The 26,100-nt window shown below is 32.6% G+C and overlaps 8 protein-coding genes and 1 long non-coding RNA gene across 14 annotated transcripts; 4 read left to right on the top strand and 5 right to left on the bottom strand.

Annotated features, from left to right (window-relative positions):
- LOC104724467 lies at nt 3,407-4,466 on the bottom strand. Its single transcript, XR_757691.1, has 2 exons — nt 4,348-4,466; nt 3,407-3,794 (listed from the first exon to the last, which is right to left on the bottom strand). It is a non-coding gene; the product is annotated as an uncharacterized LOC104724467 (long non-coding RNA).
- Nucleotides 4,483-5,154, top strand: LOC109127183. The gene has a single exon (XM_019231616.1). It carries the CDS (start codon nt 4,669-4,671, stop codon nt 4,876-4,878), a length of 210 nt encoding a protein of 69 aa, XP_019087161.1. The 5' UTR covers nt 4,483-4,668; the 3' UTR covers nt 4,879-5,154.
- Nucleotides 7,423-8,855, top strand: LOC104724466 (probable amino-acid acetyltransferase NAGS1, chloroplastic). Of its 6 annotated transcripts, none has more exons than XM_010442957.2 (6): nt 7,423-7,575; nt 7,679-7,790; nt 7,950-7,993; nt 8,088-8,131; nt 8,228-8,444; nt 8,628-8,855. In XM_010442957.2, exons 3-6 carry the CDS (start codon nt 7,976-7,978, stop codon nt 8,763-8,765), a joined length of 417 nt encoding a protein of 138 aa, XP_010441259.1. In that variant the 5' UTR covers nt 7,423-7,575; nt 7,679-7,790; nt 7,950-7,975; the 3' UTR covers nt 8,766-8,855. The 6 variants fall into 6 exon arrangements, 3 of the variants coding, with proteins under 3 accessions (XP_010441259.1, XP_010441258.1, XP_019087078.1); XM_010442956.2 differs by having other exon boundaries at nt 7,936-7,993; XM_019231533.1 differs by having other exon boundaries at nt 7,679-7,993.
- LOC109127148 lies at nt 13,425-14,236 on the top strand. Its single transcript, XM_019231431.1, has one exon. The coding sequence runs from the start codon at nt 13,672-13,674 to the stop codon at nt 13,876-13,878; it is 207 nt and encodes a 68-aa protein (XP_019086976.1). The 5' UTR covers nt 13,425-13,671; the 3' UTR covers nt 13,879-14,236.
- On the bottom strand, nt 14,362-15,893 carry LOC104724465 (50S ribosomal protein L27, chloroplastic-like). Its single transcript, XM_010442955.1, has 3 exons — nt 15,477-15,893; nt 14,858-14,959; nt 14,362-14,768 (listed from the first exon to the last, which is right to left on the bottom strand). Exons 1-3 carry the CDS (start codon nt 15,777-15,779, stop codon nt 14,577-14,579), a joined length of 597 nt encoding a protein of 198 aa, XP_010441257.1. The 5' UTR covers nt 15,780-15,893; the 3' UTR covers nt 14,362-14,576.
- On the top strand, nt 19,845-21,368 carry LOC104728433 (putative fasciclin-like arabinogalactan protein 20). The gene has a single exon (XM_019232464.1). It carries the CDS (start codon nt 19,936-19,938, stop codon nt 21,073-21,075), a length of 1,140 nt encoding a protein of 379 aa, XP_019088009.1. The 5' UTR covers nt 19,845-19,935; the 3' UTR covers nt 21,076-21,368.
- On the bottom strand, nt 21,608-23,118 carry LOC104724464 (mitochondrial import receptor subunit TOM20-4-like; the record flags this gene model as incomplete). The annotated part of the gene is given in 6 exon segments (XM_019233116.1): nt 21,608-21,975; nt 22,054-22,146; nt 22,445-22,492; nt 22,589-22,758; nt 22,850-22,928; nt 23,078-23,118. Coding segments are annotated over 6 exon segments (569 nt in total), but the record flags the coding sequence as incomplete, so codon positions are not given.
- LOC104728432 (disease resistance protein RML1A-like) lies at nt 23,360-25,482 on the bottom strand. The gene is made up of 3 exons (XM_019233115.1): nt 25,343-25,482; nt 24,974-25,252; nt 23,360-24,887 (listed from the first exon to the last, which is right to left on the bottom strand). The coding sequence occupies exons 1-3, from the start codon at nt 25,457-25,459 to the stop codon at nt 23,406-23,408; spliced, it is 1,878 nt and encodes a 625-aa protein (XP_019088660.1). The 5' UTR covers nt 25,460-25,482; the 3' UTR covers nt 23,360-23,405.
- LOC109124964 (disease resistance protein RML1B-like) lies at nt 25,466-26,083 on the bottom strand. The gene has a single exon (XM_019231980.1). It carries the CDS (start codon nt 26,081-26,083, stop codon nt 25,466-25,468), a length of 618 nt encoding a protein of 205 aa, XP_019087525.1.

Here is a 26,100-nt window from a genome sequence, read left to right as displayed (position 1 = left end):
CTATTTAAATGACTTATTAATAAATGATGCATAATATGTGGTTTAGTATCAATTATAATTATTGATGTGATAATCGAATAATTTGACATCGATCAGTTCAATAAAACGTGACACAATTTTATTTTAATTTGCATCACTTCAAAAATATTTAACAAAAATATAAATTTACATCACTTAATATAATGATGAAAATTAAATATTATTTAAGTAAATGATACAAAATTGATCTCAATATTAAAATAATGCCAATTAATATATACTCGATTCAAAATTAAATAAATACATCTAATTTCATTATTTTATAGATATCGATATATACCAAAATCTTTTCCATAAATTAATAATTATAAACAAAAAAAATCATAAACATATATTTTCTGTTTGGACTCCAAATGTGGTTTTAATATTTAAAATATAGAAACCTGTTTGTTTTATTTTTTAAATTCCTCACTTTTATCTGTTTTATTAAAAATATATGTATTAAAAACTATTTATTTTTAAATCTGAAAATTCATTTCCACACTACTCACGATCTCTGCAAATTCTCAAAAAAAAAAAAAAAAAATCTTTGTGATTATTTAAAGGTGAAATTTTTCTCTATTAGCAAAAACAAAAAAAAAACAAATTGGGAGTGATCATAACAACAACTTTTGCAGAAGTTCTTTTTTTAATTATCAACAAGGCATCTTTCAGCATATTATCATCACATCTAAGAACATTTGAAGGCAAGTATATTTTTCTTCTCCATATTTTTTATTTTTTTTTTAACTATCTCATGTAGAATTCTAACTTTTTCTCTGTTACTTTTGGTTATATACTCAGAAAATCTCAAGATGAAACAACAATGTCATCAAGAAAATGGAAGAAAGGCATAGAATAAAAGTAATATGTGTTTCATATAACACTTAAGCAAGAAAAAACCATGGCTGGGTTATGAATTTATGATCTGAGTTCATCTTACTTTTTTTTTCTTTTGTAAATCGATGATGAATCTACACTAAATGGGTTGTATTTTTTTTTTTTTACTATTTTGTAAATAACAATTTTAATAAAAGATATTAGTAAAGATTTTAATAGATATCGTAAACAATTTCTGCATATAAAAAATAATTTTAAAAATATTTAATCTAAAAAAACTTTTATTAATTTTTGTATAATTTTTACTCTAATCTACCACATTTAATATAAAACTTTCCAATTCTACCACAATCATAAACCCCTTTTCAATTATACCACAAGTAACATTACAAATGTCGAAAATACCCTTATGTTTTAGTAGCTGGAAATTTAAAGAAAATATGTTGTTTTAAATGAGCACAAACTGAACATACAACCAAATTGTACTATGTCTGATTTGACATTTGTTACGGTACTGTAGCTCTCAGCAAAAGATTTTATGGGTAGACAAGTTCCGATTCGTTGAGGCTGTATACAAATCATGTTTGATGAATTTATAGAGAAAGTATTTTTGTAGACAAGTTGAGCATATAGATAACTTATCAAGTTCATTGTGATGAACAAGTTCCAATTTGTTGGGTCTATGGACAAGTCGTGAAACTAGTACTATACAAACTTAGTATCTAATTGTAATTAAGTATAACTTGTCCACAAACAAGAAAACCAACTTGTCTACAAAAAAAAATAGATTTGGTCCACTCGAACTGGTTCACCAGATCTGTCCATCTACAACCAAATGTGTGGTCCACAGTGTAAACCTGGCTGGATCGTGGACAACGTCTTTCATAGACGTATCACTTGTTTCATCCTATGATCGATCACTTGCGGCTTCAGAAGATATGCATGATGGACAAAATTAGTTAGTAAAGTAGACAAGTTGGGTCGACCAGTGGTCCATCGGAACAGGTCCATCATAAGTATGATCAATATAGTAGAACCTCTGTAAATTAATACTTTTTAAATTAATACTCGCTATAAATTAATAAATTTTTCCAGTCCCGAGTTGGGCTGATGTAAAAAATGATACAATTAGATAAAATAATAAGATAATACTTTTTTTTGAAATACTATGTAAAAATATAGTCCCATCAATATTATAAATTAATAATGATATAAACTAAATATATATATATATATATATATATATATATATATCTATGAAAATTTAGTGAAATATGGCTCTATTCTTGTTTGCCTATTTTTGAATTTGCATTCTTGTTGGTGCTCTTCTATAATCTTTCTCATTGCATCAAAAACTTTTTGTGTTGTTTTCTTAAATTGTATCCAAAAATTATGGAGCGTCTTTCACGCGATAGTTCTTTTTTTACGTGTAATTAGTTATAAAGATATCATAATATCTTCTTTGACTTCATCATGAAGAATAGTAACCACAGTTTCTTCTAAACTGTAAACTTTTAAACATTTATCATTTTCACTTTGATAATCTAGTAAACTACTGACATAAATTATATTATGATAGCTAAGATTATAAATTAAGAAATATAAAAGTGTGAATTATAGCAAAAATATATTTTTATAATCAAAAATATTCAAAATTATGAAAATGAAAATCTCTTCATAAATTAATATTTTATTAATTAATCAATAAATTAATAATTATTAATTTATCGATAAATTAAAACCTCTATAAATTAATAAAATATCGTAGTTTCAACCTAGAGGTTTTACTGTAGTTTTCTTTGGTTTGAAATTTTCATTCCATAACGTCACCTTTTTAATATTAATTGCTAACTGAACTATGCTCATAATGAAACTATGATTTTAGCAAAGCCACGTTTATTCAAAACATCTGTAAATTATCTCTACGGACTGTAATAGAGCCAAAACATTCTACACTTTTTATATCCAAATATAATTGCCTCTACGGATTGCCAAAACATTCTACACTTTTGTTATCCAAATATACAATTATACAAAACACTTCGTATTGCAGCAAAACTTTTGTAGCTCATAACTAGCTGCTCACCAAAAGTATAATAAGGGCATCTCCAACCTTATTCTATTTTAGAGTAAGAATTTTATCATAGAGTAAAATCTTTTCCAATACTACTCCATATCTCACTCTAAAATAGAATAATTGATTGGAGTACTCCACATTTAATTTAACTCTATTTTATATTCTATTTTAAAGTTGAACTTTTTTATTTATATTTTATTCCTACAAAAAAAAAATTTAATAATTCCTTAGATCATTTTACAAACAACACACCGTTATGAACTTGGTAGGAAAATAACTTATTTCTTAAAACTGGCCATGCCCAATAACTTATGAGTTTTTTTTTAACTTTCGTGTGAGATGTTGAGCCGAGAAAAGAAAATTAGTAACTTCAACTAATTATGTTTTGATTGTAATCGAAATATAGATTGGTTCGTATTTGATTGAAGCAATCCAACTACTTAAACGAGATTCAGATTCAGGTCTCTTAAATAAGTCTTAACTCATAGCTTGTATATTTGATGAGTGCTAATAGTGTTTGGTACAATTATTCTTTTATTTCAACTCTTAGCACTTAGCAAAAAGGGTTCCGATCCATAACATATGGTTGGGAAAAAAAAGTACAAACTTATTATGGTCGTTCTTGGGAGGTAAGTCAGTAGGTATGGTCCTCTACTTCACCACCCGAGTACATAAAACGAGTTTTGCCAAATTTTGACGATTAACAGCTGCAAGTATTCTACTTTGTTCGGTTAAGTTTAACCGATAACTGGAACCAACCTCCAAAAACCGAACTGTCCAAAGGGGTCTTCGGTGGAGAAAGGATTCTGAGTCTATGACCAATACTAATGATTTCAGAAAGTCTCAAACAATCCCATAGCTGAAGGAGAAAAAAAAAAGATAAGTAAGATAGATGTAGTTGCGGTAATCTGAATCATGCAGACAATGGAAACAGAGAAGTGGACCAAGATCAACACTGATGCAGCGCGCTAATGTCAAGGAACTACTACTACCTAACAATCTAACATGAACACATCGCATATGAACTATACAGTCCTTTGGTTCTTGATTTTATTAACCACCAACAAGTGCAAAGCCTGAAACACGGAAAATAATTTAACATTTGGAAAGGCTACAGAGTCAAAACCATAAATCAATACCAGCAATCAATCTTCGATACCAAACTACCTAAGTCAGTCTCGGTTTGTCCCGATTAGTTTGGTTTACATCAGTAGAAAATAGGATACCAACTTTCACTAGTCCAAAACAGTTTCTGCAAGAGTGACAAAAACGCTAAATCCAAACCTATGAAGGAAACTATCAAACAAGACCCTTACAAAGAAACAACAACTAGTTATATCATCTTTACACAGTCATCTACTTTTAAGAAACTCTTTAACAAAAGCAAAAACCAAAAGCAGAAACACACATACCAACAACGATCTGTAAAGCAGTTGTAGAAAATAGAAAACAGAAACTTAAAGAAGCAATTGATTGAAGAATTAAGAATAAAAAAAGTTTATTATAGACCAAAAAAAAAAGCAAATCCCACTTCAAGAATACAATACCTTTCTTTTGTAGTCTTCACAAAGCTTAGCATCTAAACCAATTCCTCTCCTTAGTCACCAAGAAACCCCATAACTCTACATAAAACACTAACAAGCTTCTCCATTCTCAGTTTTAACTTCCATTTTCACCTGCAACAAAAAAAAAAACACAAAAACACATATCAGATTACAGAAATTATTTGAGATATGAGTGCAGACTGGGGACCCGTGATAGTAGCAGTGGCTCTGTTCATCCTACTGTCACCAGGATTGCTCTTTCAGCTACCGGCAAGGACAAGAGTGATGGAGTTTGGGAACATGAGCACAAGCGGGATTTCGATTTTGGTCCACGCCATTATTTACTTCTGTATACTCACTATCTTGATCATTGCCATACAAATCCACATCCATTTCTGATCATCTTGTAGTTTATATAACAAAGGCAGCTTCTTTGGTTTGAAGCTTCACCTTTCTCTATTTATTTTTCTTTCTTTTTGTTGCTAAAATCTCTGATTCTTCGCTCATAGGGTCTCAAGCAGGGTGATCATAAAAGAGTTGTATACAAATAAAATAATCGGTAATTTTGTTTTTCCACAATTCAATTTCAGCTCAAATCATACATCAAATGCTGATCTCTCTTGTGGCTTCAACATGTAACAATGCAATATAAAGCATCTTCTTTTTGCTACAAAATTTTTCTTTTTTTTTGCCACATTTTTTCGCTAATCTCTGATTCTTTGCTAATTATGGTTTAAAAATCTATAATTTTGGATTCCACAATTCAATTTGTCAACTCTGAATAGCTCAAGAAATGATCGAATCAAACATCAAATCTTCCTTATAACTTTAATCACAACAATACAAGCTTAGTGATTAATACATTTTCAGTAACATTCAATGCATTTTAAAAAACAGAGCAGAACAGAGTAAAAGTATACAAAATCCCTAAAAACAGAGTTGCAGATCTCAGAAGATTGATTGATTCCTGAAGAACCCAGATTCAGTAAAAAGGGTTACCTTTATTTCCTTTTTCCCTAAAATTAGCCGGTTGTGATGTGGAGATTGACAGCGAGGATCAAGATCGTGTAAGCAGCGAAGAAGATGAGTGTGTGAACGGCGATGGCTTTACCGTTGGTTTTCATGCCTCCGAATTGGAGAGTATGGTGATGTCCGGGTAAAGAGAAGACGAGACCTGGAGAAAGAAGCACGAATAATACAACTCCGACGAGAACTGGAGCCCAATCCGCCATGGCTGTGAACTGTGTAAAGTAAAAGCAGATGCCTTTGTTTTTTCTTTTCGATAAAGCGGTGGTGAGAGAGAGAAAACGGAAACAGAGTCAAAAGACAGAGTTGAAACGACGAAGAAAAGGTTTTGTTTTTATTTTAAAGTTTCGTTACTTTTTCAGTTTTTATTTTTGAGTTAATTTAGCTATATATTCCAACTTTACTATTTTTTTTTTCAACCAAGCTATAAATATTAAAATAAAACTCTATGATTGGTTGTCCAAACAGAAAAAAAACGAGAGTTTATAAAGATAGATTCTGAAGGTAGAGATCGTGAAGATCGAACTAGGCAATCGACTCTGACATTCACGTCTCGTAAAATCCTGGTGAGGGTAAAGGTTACTATTTTTTTTTTGTCAACCAACCTTATATTTTATAACGATAATTTTGAATTATTTCAAGCAATTTAGACGGAAATAAAAAAAATTCAAACTAATTAAAAAAATTAGATCGTTTTGATTTTATATTGTTGGTGTAAATATAGGATGAATGGTATTTTCACATGTTCACATTAAAAACGTGATTGTGTTTTTCTTTACTGTTCAAAATGTTTATCGTATTTTCACATTTTCACGTTAAAAAATAATTCTCTAATACATTACTAGCTATCCAAATTAATTTAGATTTCTATTTAGTAATCATCAGAAAAAATAATAATAATAATAATGAAAATAATGCGAAACTGAATAAATAGTTTAGTTCACTTTGTTCACAATTAATTAGTTTTTTTATAATATATATTTGTTGTATCGTATCTGTTACCAGCTTTAAAAAAATATAAATAGAAAAGTTTTGGAAATGTAAAACATGTCGGAAAAATGTACAATAATTTTGAGAATGATTATTTTATGATTTTTCTTTTTAAGTTTACAATAAATTAATATAATTCTGATGAAAGATTAGTGGAATATTAAGACTGCCACTTGGGAAGCATAGAGACTTCTGGTGTAAACGCGTACTCTCATCTCATGCACTAAAGAACAATACAAAATTTTGAAAAGTTTCTTTGATTACTTTTGCGTATATCAAATTCACCTTTTTCAAAAACAAAATGTTACTCACTTCCTCTTATCATTTACCAATTTGGAATTTGCCTAGCTAGTTAAAGGATAGTAGTATAATATATTCAAGATTCAAGAAGAAATATATGTAATTTTACATGTTTCTTCTATGCCAATACTGTATAAGGAATCATTTTAAATTGGATCCACCAAAACTTTTTTGATTATTACCAAATTAAAAAGAATATTTATGTCAAAATCGAAAAAGAATACATATTTTGTTCTCTTTTTTTACGGAATATTGATCACTAAGCAAGTGGTGGCCTCGTTACTTGTAATCCAATTTAGTCTTCTCTTTAATCGTACCTCAAGTTCAAATAATATTTCACTAATACCTGCTATTATTTGTAATAAACCTTTGTTTTATAAGAAATTACAAAGATATGTCATTGGAATCGTTTAACTAATAAACTTTTGTTTTGTAAAAAATTATAAGAGTATGCCATTAGAATTATAACCAAATTAATTCATTTTAAAAAGGTCAAAATCGTCATTTAATCGTTTTTCTATTCGGATAAATACGCGGATCCTTTTTACCCATTATTCTGACCCGGTTTCATTTTTTAATCTCAGCCGTTTAATATTTTTTTAAGAATAAATCGCAATAGTTCATTGACTAACCCTAAAAAAAACTTTTTTCCTTCACCTCTATTCTCTCTCTCTCGCCATCTCTCCCAAATGGATTTAAAGTTTTTTTTTTCTTTTTTGTCGACGAACTCGAAGAGATGCAGAGGAAAAGAAGAAGGAAAAGAATTTCCATTATGCTAAGGTTTAGTTTCTTTTCTCTTTTAATTAAATTTATATTTTAGGTATATGTTTGATGATTAAAACCAAGTTTAATTAGAATTTGGTTTCTGAATCTTGATGTGTAGTGGTTTTGGATTATTCTCTGGTCATCAGCACGATTTTGAGATGATAAACTCAATCTCATAAATCGTCAATAACTCAACCTCAAAAATCTGTCTGATTCATCTCTCCGATCAAGTAAGCTCATATACCGATTGTTTTCTTTTTAATCCGAATCGATTTGTGTAAGATTCTCTTCTGGTGGGTTCTATGGTTTTAAATGTTTTTTTTCTTTTGGATTCATGATATGATCTTTAACATTTTATTTGTATGTGAACTTTAGATGTACTCAAACAGGGAATCATCAAAGGCGATATAGGAGAATGAAGCAAGAGTACTTGGTATATCTTGAACCTCTGCTAAGGTTAACACAAATAGTTGGTTTGATAATTTGATTCGTACTATAAGAGTTCACTTATTGGATGGTACTATAAGCGGAGTGCTATTGTTGGAGATGGAATGGGGACTATGGTGGCAAGGTATACACAACTGTTTTCAATTGCAAACGATTCAAAGTTTTAATCTTTCTTACAAAAGCTTCCTGGCCCTTACTGTCACAATGACGTATACGAAAGAACCCGAGAGGCGATAGTGGAAGATCTTACTGGAATTAGAAAAACAATCAAACTTCTGGAAGAATCAGGGGCTTTAGTTCGCAGAATTGATGAAGAGGTTCGCAGATTATCGCTTGTGCAGCTTTGTTCCCTTTCTTTAAAGAAAAGTGTGGAGATGTTGCAGCTATTGCGGTTTCATCAGATTGCCGTGGACAAGGACAGGGAGATAAATTGCTCGGTACAATCATGAAACTTTTGAGTATTGTGTGTTTACAATCTACAGTTAAAAGAAAAATCAGTTTCTTAGACTATCAAATTTTTGCATATTACATTGACTAAAAAAGCGTCAGCTCTTGGACTTGAGATGCATTTTCTGCTAACAACGAGAACAACTGACTGGTTTGTGAGACGCGGGTTTCAGGAATGTTCAATCTCGATGATACCAGAGGCAAGACAAGAAAGAATCAATCTTTCGAGGAGATCAAAGTATTACATGAAGAAGTTATTGCCAGACAGGAGTGGGATCTCTGTTGTTCGTACATTTCAGTTTGACTTCTGAGAATGTCGAGAAGAATGTAATTGACATAGAATTTTTTTGCTCAATGTATAAGATTATATCGAGTTTTGAATGAATCAACATAATTTCCAACGCCATAGCATCTATCACTTTGAGTTTCTCCACAAGTCATCTCCTTCGTGACACCATCTTCTCTTTTGATGTCTTGATCTCGGGGAATGAAACAATGGGGAAAATACGTATGTGCTCATCAAATCTATACTTTTAAACAAAGTATATAATATTTTCATATTTATATTTGATAGTAATTGTTTTTCATATTAATATTTTCTACTACTTTTCTTCGTGATCAATTTATATAATATTTTTATATTTATATTTTCTACTACTTTTCTCTAGGTATGCTTTGGTTGGTTTTAACTAATTTTATATCTAAATTCATAAATTAATTTGATTTTGACTTTGCAGGAAATGTTTGTTGGATTCTCTTCTTATAATTTGATCTCATCTTTTCCCCAAAAAAAATTGATCTCATCTTTCAAGAATGTGATTTGCCACTGAAGCAAAGTTCAAAAATATTTTTTTTTTAATTTTCTTTATTCAATCATACCCTTATTACCTTTAATTTAATTTAGTTTATTTTTAAAAAAATAATTGAAGTTATTGGCTTGATTTTTAATATATGTTGTAATTTTGCGATATCTTCAATCTTCGATCATTATAATATCTTTGTAACACATGACTCCTCCAATGAAGAAGATTAGACTTCTCTCTGTTGAACTTTGTTCACTACTATTAAAAAAGCACATAATGTTTTATTTTAGATAAACATGTAACTAAATCTTAATCACCATTTGGTTACAAGATTTTCATACTTTTGTAAATATTCGAAGTTGTTTTCTAAAACCAAGAAATAGAAAATAATATAAACAAAATCTATAAAAATCCATGTTTGATATATTTTTCAATCCATATATTCAGTATCTTTTTTAGAATATTTTTTTTTTCACAAAATGTAGTATGAATTAAAAAAACCATAATTAATAATAAAAACATAATTAATAATAAAAACATAATTAAATGTAACACATGAATTGAAGTTAATGAGAATCTCATTAATTAAGATATGTAATCAAATAAATTGTTTTTTCACTAGATAATTTTGCAGCTATATAAATTTCACTATATAATTAAGTTATTATTAGCAGCTTAAACAAATACAGTAAATGGAAAAAAAACTTAATATTAACATGTATTTTAGTCATAGAAATCTTGGAGCGTACAAATATAACAAATTTTAAACATATGAAAAGTTTACAATATTATTAACATTATCCTTCAGAAAAAAATTATATGAAAATTTAAAGGAGAGTGTTATATGACAAGACAGTTGGGTCGATACTGATAGAAATTTAAAATACTATTAATTTATCTCGTGCTGTACTTTGGAATAATTATTTGAAAAGTTTAGGAAACATTTTTTTTTCTTAATAACATGTAAATGATGTCATTTATATAAAAAATAATATCTTATAGAAAAGAACGTTTAACAAACGGGAAGGGGTAAATTAAATTATCTAAACTACTTCTAATTAAAAGAACACAAGATGAGATCATAAAATTTGGATAATTTAATTTAATTTTAACTTTCAAATATAAAAAATAGATATGATACAAGAACATGTTTTATGCGGATATAGTACTTAGAAGATATTAAGAGTTTCAGTGGTTAATAGGTCTTTTTGTATTGTGTTGTCTATACAAAGATATATATTTTTAAAAGGTTGACTATGCGACATATAATCAGTTACTTTGGAACGGATACTTTAAAAAATTTGGATATTTTAAAAACAATTAAATATTTTTTTTTGGATCATTTTAACTAACTAAATAAAAAATAAGTACTCAAGGGGATATTTGTGGTGAAAGAGATGGTAAAAGTAAGGAATATTTGCTACCTAAGTAGTTATGATTATTAGGGAAATCATTTTATGTAATAATAAAAGTAAATAAAATATTGTCCTATCTTATACCATCTCGATATTTATAGAACAAAATCTCTACTTTGGAATAATTATATGAAAATTTTAGGAAACATTTTTTTAATAACATGTAAATGATGTCATTTATATAAAAGAAAATATGATCTTATAGAAAAGAACGTGTAAGAAATGGGAACAGGTAATTCAAACAATAAAAGTAATTATCTAAACTATTTCTAATCAAAAAACAAGATGAGATCATAAAATTTGGATAATTAAATTTAATTTCAACTTTCAAATATAAAAAATGGATACGATATAGGAACATGTTGTATGCCGAGATAGTACTTAGAAGACATTAAGAGTCTCAGTGGTTAATAGGCCGTTGTGTATTGTGTTGTTTATACGAAGATATATATTTTTAAAAGGTTGACTATGCGATATGTAATCAGTTACTCTGGAACGGGTAATTTGAAAATTTTGGATATTTTTGAAAACAATTAAATAGTTCTTTTTGAATAATTTCAGCTAACTAAATAAAAGTAATTATTTAACGGAGAATTTGGGTATCCTGTCTAAATTTTTTACCCACTCTCTATTAATAAACATAGTCTAACGAGTAATCACATATGGGACGGTACATGGAACAAGACGAAATGGAACAGTACAGATTGGACGGGAGGGGATGTATTTCTCGCTCTAAAGTACATACGTCTAGATTATATACACACAATAATCCAAATTAAAACCAAACTGAAATATAATATTATGATTTAATACCAATATTGTACAATACTTAATTGATGTATTTAAAATAATAATATTCTAACTTAATTTTATGAATTTAAATTTTATATACAAAATATTTTGCCCGTGCTGTAGCACGGGTTACTTCCTAGGAAGGTCAGTCTCTCTCAAGGTCAATCTTGCGATTTTATACATATTAATATCAAGGTCAGTCTCTCTCAAATGTTGGTTTATACTTGCCTAGATATGTTTTCTCTCATGGTCAGCAATATGTAGCGATGTTCCATGTAAGCAGTAAATCAGGATTGAAAATTCTCATTACTCACCCAAAAGAAAAACCTCAAAAGAAAACAAGAAATGTCTTCAAAGAGGTTTTCCAAAACATTTATTCCATCTTCATGCATATCTTTGTAAGACTCTGTTTTTACTTTGTTTCCATTCTTACAAAATTAATTGCTTTGGTCTTCGTTTAAATTATTTGATCATATATAATTTTTTTTTTGCAGATTTTCTTTATATTTTCACCCATCAAATAAATTTCTAAAATCTTACTATTCATTTACTACACTAAATAAGTTTTATCCCATATAGACATATTGAGTTTCGTTTATTTAATTTATTACATATATTTATTATATTTCATATTCTACTACTATATTATTTCTAATTATTTAACCATGTATATATATATATATTATATATAATATTAGAGAAGTTTAATAACTTAGTACATTCATTATATTCGTTATAAATCTTTAAAAATCTTATTGTACAATATCTTTAGTTTGAAGAAATTATAATAAAATATACACATTTATAGAAACAAAAGCATAAGACAAGAACTAATACAGGAGAATACAGTACAAAGATTATTAGATACGGTGTGGAATAGAGGATAGAGGTCAGAGCAAATTAGGCTGTAGAGATGGAAGTTGGTGTCAGAGTCAATATCATGCTCACTGAAATTAAATGTTAAAAATAAATACATAGTACCACTAATATGTTAAAAATGTGTAATAATTTAAATATAACTAATACAATATTATTAATTTCAAATTATAATAAACATATTGACCGATGGAGTAGCACGGATTACTACCTAGTCAAAGATTACATTCAAAATCATAAATAACATAATTCCTCCAAACATATTTCGAAAACTGGCGTGTTCATTATTATATTGATCACCGCAAGACATGTGACATGTCGCTATATTCATGTGAATCACATCGGATTTGAATGTGACATAGAACCGTTTCTGGATGATTCTATCCTGTTTACATCATTATTTACGATTGTGTCTTGTCTTTTGCATTCCTATATGGTCACAACAGTCCATAAATCATAAAACTGCCATGTGAATTATATAGTAAAAATCGATCTCTGGTTAGGACGAAAGTGACTACAAGAAAATATGTTGTTTACGATGGTCATAATCGTCTCAATTTCTTCTTACTAATGGGATAGATTTGAGATGAAATTTATAAAATCTAGATTGACAAAACGTTTGTGGGGACGTTATGTGGGAAACGCCACTACTCAACGCCAATCAAGAATTTTTTTTTTCCTTTTCACACGTGTCGAAAAAAAGGATAACTGCTCTAAACTGCTAAACGTTATCACGCTAGATTTGGGAGAGTTTGGATTATTATTTTTAAATAATTATAACTTAAAAATGTATTAATTTTGAAACAAAAACATTCTGGTAAAAAAATCTTTGACTTGAGTCTAAATAATCAACAATATATTGGAAATCGGAAATGTATTGTAAAACAAAGGGCGAACTAACACATCAAATGGTTAAACCCCTCAAACCGCACATCCATAACGCTGCAAACCGCCAATATACTATTTTGATTATTGACCGTTTGATATCCTGAATCTTTAATCGTTTCAAACGCACTTTCCATATACAAATTACGATTTAAATTAAGACACATCAGCTAAAGCAAAATTCCACAAATTCTCTCTCTTCCTTTTGAGTGTAAAGAACTAGACTTTATCAGATTCTCATTCTCTCTTTTCCATCATTCTCTCTTTTTTCAATCATCTCTTTCTTTCCTCCATCCACCATACCTATTTCCCACTCTCTTCTTTTCTTTCTTTCTCCATTTCTCTTTCTTTTCTTTTGTTCTTATTCTTGTTCTTGCTCTTGCTCTTGTTCTTGCTCTTGCTCTTGTTCTTGTGCTTTTGCTTGTTCTTGTTCTTTGTAAGAAGATATGCATGATTGGGCTGCACCGTTGATAGCTTCAGCTCTGTTCGCGTTTCTGCAGCCAGGATTGATACTGCAGTTCCCAGGGAAAGAATCTCCGGTGGGTTGCATGAACATGAAGACGACAATAGCTTCTATTTTCGTTCACACTGTTCTATACGGTCTTTTCCTCATCCTCTTTCTCGTCGTTCTCAACATCCATGTCTACGCATAGATCATTTATTACACTCATGTATGTGGCTCTGTTTGTGCCGGTGGGTTTATTAGTACAAAAGCTTTGTTTTAGGACTTGTCTTTGTTCTTATTCTTAGTTACTCTTAAAATATTGAACTTTTTCATTATTAAATCGTCCGCTCTGGAGTCATTCTTACATGTAACTTTACTTTATCAATATAGGTTTCTTTACAATTACAAGCCTGCAAGACTATGTTGTGATGTTATGTAACAGAGTAAGTTGTAAACCTTAGGATAGTGACCATTTTGATTTAGAAATTGATAAACTCAAAAATCCTCAACTCCTTTTGGTTTCATTTTCGAATCGTGAATCACACCAATCAATGTTATCTACCTTACTCTTGTCTTCTTTTACTTAAAAGGTTTTGGTCGCTTCTCTGATTAGTGATTCAGTATTGATACTTGGAAGACTTTTTCACTAAACTAAAACCTGAACTGTTTTATATCAGTTTCGTTTGGCTAATAAAAAACAATAATAACCCATTTGAATACACTCTGTAACTCGGTTGGGTAAAAAATCCGCAGAGCCTTGGACTCAACTTGACAAAAGAGAGGTAGATTGGAAACATACAAATGACTCTTGAAACTCAAGCTTCTTCTGACATTAGCAAAAGGAATATTTTCATGAACCAAGACTAAATAAAAAGAGACAAAAGGAAAAAACTTCACATTCGTTTACTAGCACTCGGGGTTGGCTTCTGCATCATCGATAGCTGCAGATGCAAGGACAAGTTGAGGAGTAGGAATTGTGTAAGTGTAGTTCTCACGTCTTGCCTTCTTCTTCTCCCTCTGCAACCTAAAATTCTCCCTCTTTCGTGCTCTGTAGCTGTTGGGATTCTCTGGCACAATTTCTCGTGGGTACACACTTATCTGCATGCAATTAACATTTCCTTTAGATTCCAAGAAGAATAGAGAAAGCTTATAGATCTTAATCGTTATGATCATCACAACTGATTTACCTTCTTCCTGTCAGGACCAAACTTCTCAAACTTCACTAATCCATCGATTAAAGAGAAGATGGTATGATCTTTACCAATACCAACGTTTTTCCCAGCATGAAACTGCAAAAACCATCATCCATGAATCAATCTTCTCAAACAAAATAAAGTTATCATCCTAGACACAAACATAACCTACCTACTACAACTAAACAGAGAATGTAATCTAAAACAAGAACATCATTCATAAATCAATCTTCTCAAACAAATTGTTTCCATCCTGAAGACAAGCAGAACCTGGATAAGAGCTACAGAGCTTCTAAAACCATCATTCATGAATCAATCTTCTCAATCAAAATTGTTTCATCCTATAACAACATAAGCATACCAAACAAGTAATAGAATCTGAAATAAGAGGTCAAGAGCTTCTTCTAAATTCTGAGAATTTTGAATTTTGGAACATCATTTCACGTAATCAATCTCCTCAAACGAAGCAATTCCATCCTCAACACAAGCAAAAACCCAGAAAAAAAAATCGAGAATTAAAAATCTGAAACCAGAGCTTGAAAGCAGAGTTACGGTGAAATTAGAAACTAGAGGTTCTAAACTTCGTCAGTTTCGTGTTCGTAAGTGTTGTTACCTTAGTGCCACGTTGACGGACAATGATGGCGCCAGGTTTAGCGACTTGGTCACCATAGATCTTGACACCAAGTCTTTGACCAGGAGAATCACGACCGTTCTTAGTACTACCAGCTCCTTTCTTATGCGCAGACTCAATCGTCAATGGAATCGGAGCTTGGAGGTTTTGCATTGGGAGAGTCACGGTGAAGGTTGTTTTAGGGCATAAACTCAAATCGCCTCTGAGGAACGACGAGGTTGAAGAGAGTGACAAGCCTTTAAAAGCACCAATCAGATTCACACTCATCGATGTTGCCATCGCCATTGCTACAACAATAAAACCTAACAGAGAACTCTCTGTGGGGTTTTTAAAATTAGGTTTTTTTTTTTTGTGAGAGAGGTTGAAGAAGAAGAGTGAGTGAATAAGTTCTTCTCTTTACCTTATCGTTTCGTCTCACTCTCTCTATTAGTGACCATTATAATGCCACGTCATCATATTATGTATGTTTAACTCGAGACGATAAGGCGAGTACAAAAGGAGAATGTTGGACCAGAACCTTAATCTGGCGCCTTAGACCATCATTAGTGGTGGGTACTCTCTAAGTTACTCTTATATTAAATAATTATATAATTAATACTAAATTAATCAAAGCAACCCTAAGAGAACTTAAGCAAAATCACTTCATTACTAAAGAACCCAAAGAAAATTACTCAAACATTTAAATAATAATTTTTTAATTTGTGTTTATTCATTATCAAACTTTAATAATCTAAAATGACAAAACAATTATTTAATTTTTTTATATTACATAAAATAGAAAACAATAAAATTTGATAAACTTTGGAATATTAAACATATTAAACAAAATTCAGAATAAGATTTATTGTGCGGTTACATTAAATTTGTGTCAGATATGCTAAATCAAGTATTTTTCCAAAATATCATGCATTTGTGTATCATGAACGTCATTTATGTTTATTAATTAACAAATTTTAATAATCTAAAATGACAAACAATTGTTTAAATTATTTCTATTACATAAAATATAAAACAAAAAAATTTACAATATTCGGAATATTAAATATATTTTACAAAATTTGGAAAGCAGAAGAGGTAGTGGCAAGACTAGACAAAAGACCAACGAGAAGTACATTGTTGTTTGGTTGGGTTGAGTTGAACCATTTGAATCCATCTAAGCACCCTCTTGTTGCATCTGCAGGAATCGAAGCTCCTTTATGATGCTGAGTCAAAGAGGCTTTATGTTCTATTAAATAATAAAATTAGAGATTACCGTTTGTTCTACTAGTTGTAGCTGTTGGAGACTTTGGTAGAAACATATGAACTCAGACATATACAGCAGTCCTACACCGTCACTTTCCTTTTCATCATTGTTCATCCTCTGAAACCTGTACTTGGGAAGGATGCTGAGATCTACTTCAGATGCACCCTCCTGAACACATCACAAATGATGTTTATTGCTTTCATTCCTTCCAAAGGTAAGTCTGATATTCAAAAGTGTTGCTGTTTTAAGCTCATACCTGCCCAACAACTGCGTAAAGAAGAGCAATAATACAAAGGTTGTTGTTTTAAGCTCATACTTGCCCAGCAACTGCGTAAAGAAGAACAATAATACAAGGGTTGCTGTTTTGATATACTTGAATCATATATAGAAAAAAACAGAATCATGTTAGCTTCTAACCTGAAGCACTTTCATTCAACTTGTAGTGAATCTCACTAACAGTATATACCATTGTAGACTCACCACAATAACATGTTTAAACAACTGAAACTAGAACAGAACCCCTGCTCAACCATCTTATTAAAAACAGAACACACTAGCAGCTTGAAAACTCACTACTAGCACCCATCAAGCAGTCGTACACAAACTCCTAAAGGTACCTCAACAATGCTAAGACCAAGAACCTAATGTGAGAATGTGAGCTTCAGCGAGATATGGTTTAGGCTGATAAATTATACTCTTAAACATATCCCTTTGGTATCTAATGTTCAAAAGAAAAGTTAGATCCTGTGAATTACCTGTAACATACTAAGAGGCGGTGGCAAAAGCCTCCCACCAGCACCTGTTTGACCAAATGAAGGCAGAAAAAGAAACCTCCCAAGCGAATAAGCCCCTGCAAAATAATAATACCAGAGATATAATCAATCAAAACTAAAAGCTTTTTAATTTGTCCAGCCTTACAATTTTTTGGCACACTAGACCCTAAATTCTACACAAGATCACAGAACAGATCCATGCAAAGAGAAATTAATTAGACAGAACAAAGCCTACACAAGCTTCATCGGAAATCAAAACACGATAGAATTTTTTTCAACCTAACAACTTACAAACCGATGCATCTGCGATAGTCACACCAACCATTGAATCGTTTGTGAAAAAATAATAATTTAGAACATCAAACAGAGCTCCGGAAAAGCCATCGGTTTCATACACCAACAACCCTCTAGTTTAAGCCGGAAAAATCAAACAATTCGAGGTGAATCGATTGATTTTATCGGTTTTCAGATGAATCAGCGATTGACCAAGAGAGAAGAGAAAGAGACGATCGGGAAAAAAAGAAAAAAGAAAATGGAAAAAAGAAAAAATTTCTTTTATATTTTAGCATCAACGAATTATAATATGCCACGTAGCGTTGCTACTGCGTTGCTACTGCGTTACTCAAATTCCTTCCCCTGGAATCGATACTCTTTTTAACAGACGAAAAATGAATTTTTAATTAGGTTTTTGGGCCCCATTTACAAGAGAAACAATGAGAGCAATCCCCACTAATCATGCTCTTAGACCAACTCGGCCATATCAACTTGTTGTATACAATTCTTCAAACTTGCAATTTATTCATTAACGCTCAAGTTCGATCTTCAAACAATTTGTATATGATGAGTTCAATACCTTCAATTTGTTACGTCAGATGGCTATTGGTGCCCCGGTAGATGATGAGTTCAATACCTTCAATTTCATTTTGGTTTTCATTTGTTTTGATGGTTTCCCTTTTTTTATTCTGTCTGCACATATTTTCATTTTTTTTTCTTTCGTTATTTGATTGACTACATTCTAAAATATTAATTAAATAATTATTTACACTTTTTGTTTCGATTTCTATTTCAAAAATGTATAAAATTCAATGAAATATTTTTTTTTTTGGATTTTCAGTGGTTTAAGAAATTAAAATTTTTGTAAATAAAAAAGACTACTAGATACCAAAGAAAATCATAACTATTATATTAAAACTTTCATATGTGCTCGAGATTAATATTAGTCCCCTTACGCAAGGTTATGAATATACAGTCTAACAATAATTGGCTAAATAAAATACAGGATCCCCGTAGCAAAACCAAACATGATTGAGAAGTTTGAATGTTGTAATTATGTTTTGTATCACTTATGTTTATTTTTAAGTACATAAGTTTACATAAAATTTTGAACGTTTGACGATGGAACATCCGATTTGTGCTGCATTAATTTGTTTCAAAAAATGAAAAAAAATCCATAAATTTATTTTGGCCATCTAACCTATGCAAAAAAAATATAAAATGTATTGTTGTTATGCTTGATTGCATATTGATAGATAGTGAAACAATATTAGTGTGTAAAAGTATTAAACAGTTATGATAGCTGTAAAGATAGATATATTATATTTATATCCGTAGAAGTGGATGTTGTATGTCAAAAAAGATACGGTATTACTATTTTAGGTAAAAAAGGATAAGTGTTACACTTCTACCATAATGCCAAATAAGTGGTCGTCAAACATATTTATCAAAACATGATTATATAGCAAGTTGTAGAAGGCTTGATTACTTTTTTCATAAAAGAGTACACGTTGGAAGACCATATTTTACCTACTTAGCTTTGGTACTTTATAGTAGCTCATTTTGAAATATTTAGTTTGGTTAATTCTTATTTGACCATGATGATAAGCTTTGTATCGAATCTGCAGTCAATCCTTTTTCTGATAGGAATAGTTGACAATTGAATCATTTTCTATCAAATATGAATGATACATTTTTACAAGTAAACTATACAATCTATTGTTTTAGTTCTTTGTACAGCATTTGAGCATCTCTCATATATGTGGATATTGGATTGGAGGACATATAATCAATTTGTTGTTAGGATCGGTTCTTCTTGCATCCAATGTATTTTTTTGTGTATGATTGTAAATATATATGTGATTACGATAATTATGATAAAAATTTGGTGATTTGTAAGAAAAAGATTGAGGTTGGATTCCATTTCTTTTACAGAATTTAATCAATAAAAATAATTTTTTTTGAATAACTTAAATAAAGTTTCAACAGTAAAAAACAAATGGGCCTAATAAAAGCCCAGAATTGCCCCCAAAAAAGCCCAGTAAACTCTGTTTCCCGCTCTTTAATAGGATGGACTAAAAACAAGTGTAACTTCCCTTGCAACGGCTTTTCTCATCGAGAAACCAAAAGAGAAAGCTCCAAGAACGCATCAATGGCGTCAAATCTTCTAACTACCTTCTTCCTCCTATTTTTCGTTCTCGATCTCAATCTCGTCGCACCTTCTCTGACATCTGTTTCATCCGCCGTGGAAGTCCTCTCCGATTCAAGCTACTTCTCCATGGGACTCACTCTAAAGCTCGCGAGCCAAGATCTAAACCTCGACGACTGGCAAGAACTCACCATCTTCGCACCTTCTGATCAAGCTTTCACCAGATCCGGTCAACCTTCGCTTCTCGATATCAAGTACCAGCTCTCTCCGACGAGACTCTCCGGTGAATCCCTTAGAAACTTCCCGAACGGCGCCAAAATCCCTACTCTCAGATCTAACTCATCTCTCGTCGTCAGCAACTCTTCACGATTCGGAGGTGGTAAAGCTTCGATCAACGGCGCCGTGGTCCAAGACTCCCCTGTTTTTGACGACGGTTACATCGTGATTTACGGATCCGACGAGTTTTTCACATCCCCGACGAAGATCTCCGACGATTCATCATCGTCTTCTTCAACCCCAAACCCTACCTCATCATCTACTGGTTCGATCCCAATCCCTAGTTCAGCGACTCGTACTGCTCCAAGTCCTCCTAATAGATCTAAACCAGTAGTGAAATGCTTCAACATCTTTGAATCGGCTTCAAGATTGTTAATGTCGAGAGGCTTCGTGATCATGGCCACGTTTCTCGCTCTGCAATTGGAAACTTCAGGAAACAACGACACGAATATGATCACAGTCTTTGCTCCAGTCGACGAAGCGATTCCAAATCCAACCACCAAGTTCTCCGATTACGCTACTATCTTCAGAGGACATGTGATCAATCGACTTGTCTCTTGGAAAGATCTTCAGAAACTTGCTTGGGAAGGATCGATTCTGCAAACTGTTCTCAAAGGGTATGAAATTGAGGTTTCTTGGTCTGGTGATATACTTCTTCTCAATGGAGTCCCACTCATCTATCCAGATATGTTTGTCAACGATTGCATTGCTGTTCATGGCTTTAATCAGATGATCGAACCGAAAGAGAAACAGGTTGGTTTGGGAGAGTCTATCTCAGTGCCTAACGATGGAGAAGAAGAAGAAGCAGTAGAAGGTGTTCATGAAGAGTACTCTTCTCAGTTAGGTGACTATGATGGTCTTCACTGATTTCTACAAGACAATTTAATTCAACAATAATGTAGAGAGATACACATATTAGCTCTCATACACATTCTCTGATTCTCTTAATTCCATAATCTCGAATATGTTCAGAGTGTTGTTTGAAAATGAATATATAGTTCTGATTTTAGACTCTCTTTTGGTGAGTGTTACTGCCTTAATACCAGTCCATTTGTTGTGATGTCGATGATAGTACATGGAATCAGTGCTTTATTTTTCTTCATAGTCTCTGAGGTTGTTGATAGTTCTGGACGTAAACCATGTTTGTGAACCTCTGTATGTAGTACTAGAGCCTGCACTTTAGTACATAAAGAAGAATTAGTCTAAAGAACAGTAGCTAAAAATTCATTCACTGTAACTGTATAATGTTTTTTTCTTTCTAGACTTAAAACTTCATCTAGTCTATAGGCAAAAGAACTTTATTCAGATGCACTATTCTCCTACTATTGGTAGGGCAACTTGAGGAGCCTCTGTGAACATAGAATTGTAGATCTCAATTCCTTGAATCAAGACCAAAAGATAAACCAGGTTTACTGTTTTCCTTTACAAGTTTACAGAAATGGTGATAAATGACACAGGACAATATGAGTTCATGAGAAGTACTATTCTGAGTTAAGTAACTATGCTCTTCACTGATTTGTATGTTAATTTCCAAAGGAGAATATGAATTCTTTTACATTTTCTGAGTTGTAATAATGAAAAACTCTTTAGCTTGAAAATGAATAAGTCTTTACACGCTCTTGGTGAGTGTTACTGCCTTGGGACCGGCATCTGAGATTTGGCAAAACTAAACCACGCAACAACGCCAACGGCTAAGATGACCCATCCGAGCACGTCATACTTGAAATCACTCTTCTTTTTCTGCTTCATCGTCTGTGAGAAAATCGTCTGTGAGAAAGAAAGAACAAACATGTTAAATTATCATCAAACCAAATTAGTAGTGTAGTGTTGAATAAAAGAAACAACCTTGGCATTGTTAGATGATGATGGTCCACCGACACCGCCCAATGGTTGTGGGCCTAAACCATGTTTGTGAACCTCTGCATGTAGTACTGGAGCCTGCAGTTTTCACACAGAGGGAAGGAGAATTGGTCTAACGAACAAAAACCAAAGATTCATAACCACAGCTTCACTGTACAATGTGATTTTCTACACTAAAAAAAACTTCATCTCTAAGCATAAAGATATGATGCAGATAAATTTTCTCTTTCAAAGAGTCACTATATATACCCACTGATCCAAAGCACACCAGGCAGTGTTCCTATTCCTAAGAAAACTAGAGAAGCCTCGACAACATGTATATCCTCAATTCCTTGCACACAGGACCAAAAGATAAAACAAAAGACCACAAGTATACCTTGGAAGCCAACTCCAGGGATTTCTGATAGGATTCGTTCCCCGGTTGCTGCAAAAAAATACATGTCAAAATTACAAAATAGCACACACAAAAAAAAACATATAACAATCAATCACGAAAGAAAGAAAGAGACTAAATTATTACCTCCTCCAGAGCTCGTTGAAAGAACTGAGTAGCATTCTCAAAGTGATCTATAGCCTCGGTTTGATCAGGAGTTAAAAACCCATATGAAACGTGAGCATTACCAATGACCCATAGAGCATCATGCTTCTTTGGATCAATTAACAACGCCTCTTCCAGCTTCGAAATGGCCTCTACACAAAAATCCCATCTTCTAATTACGGATTCCAATAGTTTAAAAATGTTGTACATCTTATCAGACCATAAAGACTACTCTTAAGTCACCTAGAATCATTTGCTTTGACTCTGTGATTTGTTGAAACTGTGCCACTTCCAGTAAAGCTCCTCCCCATCTCGTCAAATTCTATTAAGCAAAAAAAAAAAACAATCCAATTTGAATTACGCAATGAAATCACAATTTCTTCATCGATTTTCTCATAAATTATCAAAAAAAAAAAACACACACACACACACATGAATGAACCCAGAAAGAAAAAGAAAAATAAGACTAACATCGGCATCTGAAGGGTTTTTGATGTAGGTAGCTTCGGCAACTTTTCAAACATGTTCAAAGAACACCAATCTCTCGATTTCACCCTGCATATCCATTTCACTCTGCATATCCATGGCGGCTTCTCGATTCTTCTTCTTCTTCCGTCACAACGAAATTTTGAGGAAGGCGAGCCATGTCATCTCATACATAAGTCGGTTCACTCTTCTCGTCCAATGAAAAGCAAGAGATGGTTTAACGGGCCTTATGGGCTTCTTACTAAAGTCGGCCCAACGAATATCGTATAAGGAAACTAAACTCTTTTTTTATTAAATAACACCAAACCACAAATCATTGCATCTGAAGAAACCAGCAATAAAAAAGCAAAAAAACAGATACCACAAGGGAACCAATGCATAGCAAACGCCAAAGATCTGTGATGTCTTCATCTGTAGTGAGCTGAACAGCTTCTGGCTCATTGTACCTCATGAAGATTCCCTTGAAAATGGTCTCGAGGGTATCATCACCGGATCCTGAGACTGGTCTCAAACTAAGCTCTGTCTTATTATCATCATTCATCTTCATTTTCTCCGGAAGAAGCTTCTTAAGCCAACTCCAGTGATCTGTATGTTTACTGTCTTTGATGTTTTCATCTTGAGGTACCTGAAACGCTTCTGGTTCTCCATCCATGTGGTGGTTTCTGTTGCCTATAGTTTCAGAGTAGCCCACTTCGATGCCACTACTCAAAAAGATCTTCACACCACATTCCATAATCTCGACATCACTGGAGCTGAAATCAAACAGAATCTCTTTCGGAGTCACGTCCATAAGGCATCTGTTTTCTTCAGGAAATACGTCACCACAAAACATAAACAGATGTTCTGATAGAGATCCACCAGACACAAACGGATATATGGATTCTGTAGTGCAGTTAATTTTGACACCTTTGCTTCTTATAAAACAACGTATCTTATTAAATGCGAAATTCTTGATTGGCGAAAGCAGAAGGCAAGCCTTAAATCTTGAGAACGCAGAAAAAGCCTCCTCACAACCTGGTGCCAGAGAGATGGTTATGGAGTGCCCTGTAGTTTGGTGAGTGAACTCCGCAGGGATTTCTTTACCTGGCAAGCATATAGACTTGTTACCCGATTGTTGTATGATTCCTCTTTTTGATTCTTTATCCAGTTTCAGACAGTTGTAGAACATCAATTTCGAGATTGGTCCGTGGAAAGTGCAGCATACGCTCTTGAGTGATATACAGTGGTCTGCAAATAGGGTCACCAGCGAAGGGGAATGACCCTGAATTGACACCAGTTTTGAGCAGTTTTCGACCAGAAGAGATACTAGATGCGGGAGACCTATGACGCAATCTGGAATCATCTTTATATCACTGTTGTGTAGGTCTAACTGTGTTACACTCTCTGGGACATGTGTTAATCTCTTGAGGCTTCTGCTGCCTATCTGAAGAAGATCAAGACGTGACCAGTGTCCAACAATGGACGCAGGAAATTCTTTAATCATTGTGCCTGCTACATAGAGACGCTTGATGTTACTCGAAATATCTGGAAAACTTCTCAGTCGTGAGCACTTATTCATTCTGACCTCCTCAAGAGATGCTAGGTTGATGTTGGTGGGAATAACTTGTAGCTTAATGCAACATGACGCATCCAGCAATTCCAGTTTCTGTAGATAAGAAATAGAGAATGGAATCTCCACCAAACTCTCACAACCGGCAAGTGTCAACGTCTTGAGGTTAGTAGCGTTCGAAAGATTTGGGATTTCTTTCAAATTAGAGGAATATCCCAAATTTATTTTCTTCAGATTTGTAAGGGGCTGCATGTCAAACACAACAAATAAGGAATATCATACTTAGGTTCAATCACTAGTAAACAAACGTATTCACAATATCAAATACCAACCTGGATTCCTCCCCATAGCTTCTCCAACTTGCTGGATCCCATATTCAATTCGATGAGACATTCTGGCTGAAATGTCAGAGGAAGACTTTTTCTCGGGTATGAACCCCAACGTAGTAACCTTAGACGAGGTAGATATTCCATATCCTCTAACAAGCTAACACTTCCATTATAGAAATTTAAGAACTTGAGATTACGCATCCTATTAAAGGCTCGCTTGCTTATAGATGACGTCTCGATCTTGGAAATATCAAATGATATACCTATGACGGATTCAGTACCCTACCAAATATTGCAAAAGAAGACTGATGAAACTGTTATCACAAACAGAAGAAGGCACTATCCAGGGTATATATATAGATAAGAACTTACTGTTTCATTTGCCAACACATCACGAATCTCTTTGGCCTCTACTAAAAACTGACGTTTCCCCGGTTCGCCCTGTTGAACAACAATTTCTCTACCCAATTGTTGTAGTAGACAATGCATCGTTATTTACCCATTAGTAGACACAAGAGATCTAGCGGCTAAGGTCTTCAACCCATTTTCGACATCCAAAGTACTGTCAGCGAGCATGCTTGTCACATAATCAACATGACTTTTATGGTTGAAAAAGCATGCAATATGAAGAAACAAAGATTGATGTCGCTCCGGCAATTTGTCATATCCCACTCTCAAGACATTCTCAATTTTTCTATCAAAATTAGTTTCAATCCCATATAATCGACTCCGCCACTCATCCCCGCTCTCCCCATAAAAAGAAGAACCAACAACACGAAGGGCTAATGGAAGATTACCACAAAGCTCTACTACTTTTCTTGCAAGCTCTTCGAAACCATCTAGTGGAGAATTTTGTTTGAAAGCAGATAGACATAAGATCTCAAGAGCTTCCCGTCCACATGGATAATCTACATGGTAGATATCGTTGATCCCATGTGCCTTCAAAATACTTTTATCTTTTAAGGTAATGATAATCCGACTTCCAGGACCGAACCAAGAACTTTCTTTAGCTAATACCTCTAGTTGCTCTAGATCATCCACATCATCAAGAACAATAAGCACTCTCTGGTTATGTAGCCATTCTTTTATTGCGCCTAGATGATGTATCTTCATATCCTTTTGGTTCAAAA

Source organism: Camelina sativa, chromosome 11 (assembly GCF_000633955.1).
Source record: "Camelina sativa cultivar DH55 chromosome 11, Cs, whole genome shotgun sequence".
Lineage (NCBI taxonomy): Eukaryota > Viridiplantae > Streptophyta > Magnoliopsida > Brassicales > Brassicaceae > Camelina > Camelina sativa.
This window is presented reverse-complemented; position numbering and strand designations above follow the sequence as displayed.

Excerpts from the sequence above, each read along its gene's own strand:
- LOC104724466 (XM_010442957.2), top strand. Across the intron at positions 8,132-8,227 it reads ATGGGGACTATGGTGGCAAG|AACCCGAGAGGCGATAGTGG; the intron begins GTATACACAACT and ends CGTATACGAAAG. Across the intron at positions 8,445-8,627 it reads ACAGGGAGATAAATTGCTCG|GAATGTTCAATCTCGATGAT; the intron begins GTACAATCATGA and ends CGCGGGTTTCAG.
- LOC104724465 (XM_010442955.1), bottom strand. The coding sequence starts at position 15,779 with ATGGCGATGGCAACATCGATGAGTGTGAATCTGATTGGTGCTTTTAAA. Across the intron at positions 14,960-15,476 it reads TCCGTCAACGTGGCACTAAG|TTTCATGCTGGGAAAAACGT; the intron begins GTAACAACACTT and ends TGGTTTTTGCAG. Across the intron at positions 14,769-14,857 it reads TTGGTCCTGACAGGAAGAAG|ATAAGTGTGTACCCACGAGA; the intron begins GTAAATCAGTTG and ends AATTGCATGCAG.
- LOC104728432 (XM_019233115.1), bottom strand. The coding sequence starts at position 25,459 with ATGCATTGTCTACTACAACAATTGGGTAGAGAAATTGTTGTTCAACAG. Across the intron at positions 25,253-25,342 it reads ATGTGTTGGCAAATGAAACA|GGTACTGAATCCGTCATAGG; the intron begins GTAAGTTCTTAT and ends AATATTTGGTAG. Across the intron at positions 24,888-24,973 it reads AGCTATGGGGAGGAATCCAG|CCCCTTACAAATCTGAAGAA; the intron begins GTTGGTATTTGA and ends TTTGACATGCAG.
- LOC109124964 (XM_019231980.1), bottom strand. The coding sequence starts at position 26,083 with ATGAAGATACATCATCTAGGCGCAATAAAAGAATGGCTACATAACCAG.
- LOC109127148 (XM_019231431.1), top strand. The coding sequence starts at position 13,672 with ATGCATGATTGGGCTGCACCGTTGATAGCTTCAGCTCTGTTCGCGTTT.
- LOC109127183 (XM_019231616.1), top strand. The coding sequence starts at position 4,669 with ATGAGTGCAGACTGGGGACCCGTGATAGTAGCAGTGGCTCTGTTCATC.
- LOC104728433 (XM_019232464.1), top strand. The coding sequence starts at position 19,936 with ATGGCGTCAAATCTTCTAACTACCTTCTTCCTCCTATTTTTCGTTCTC.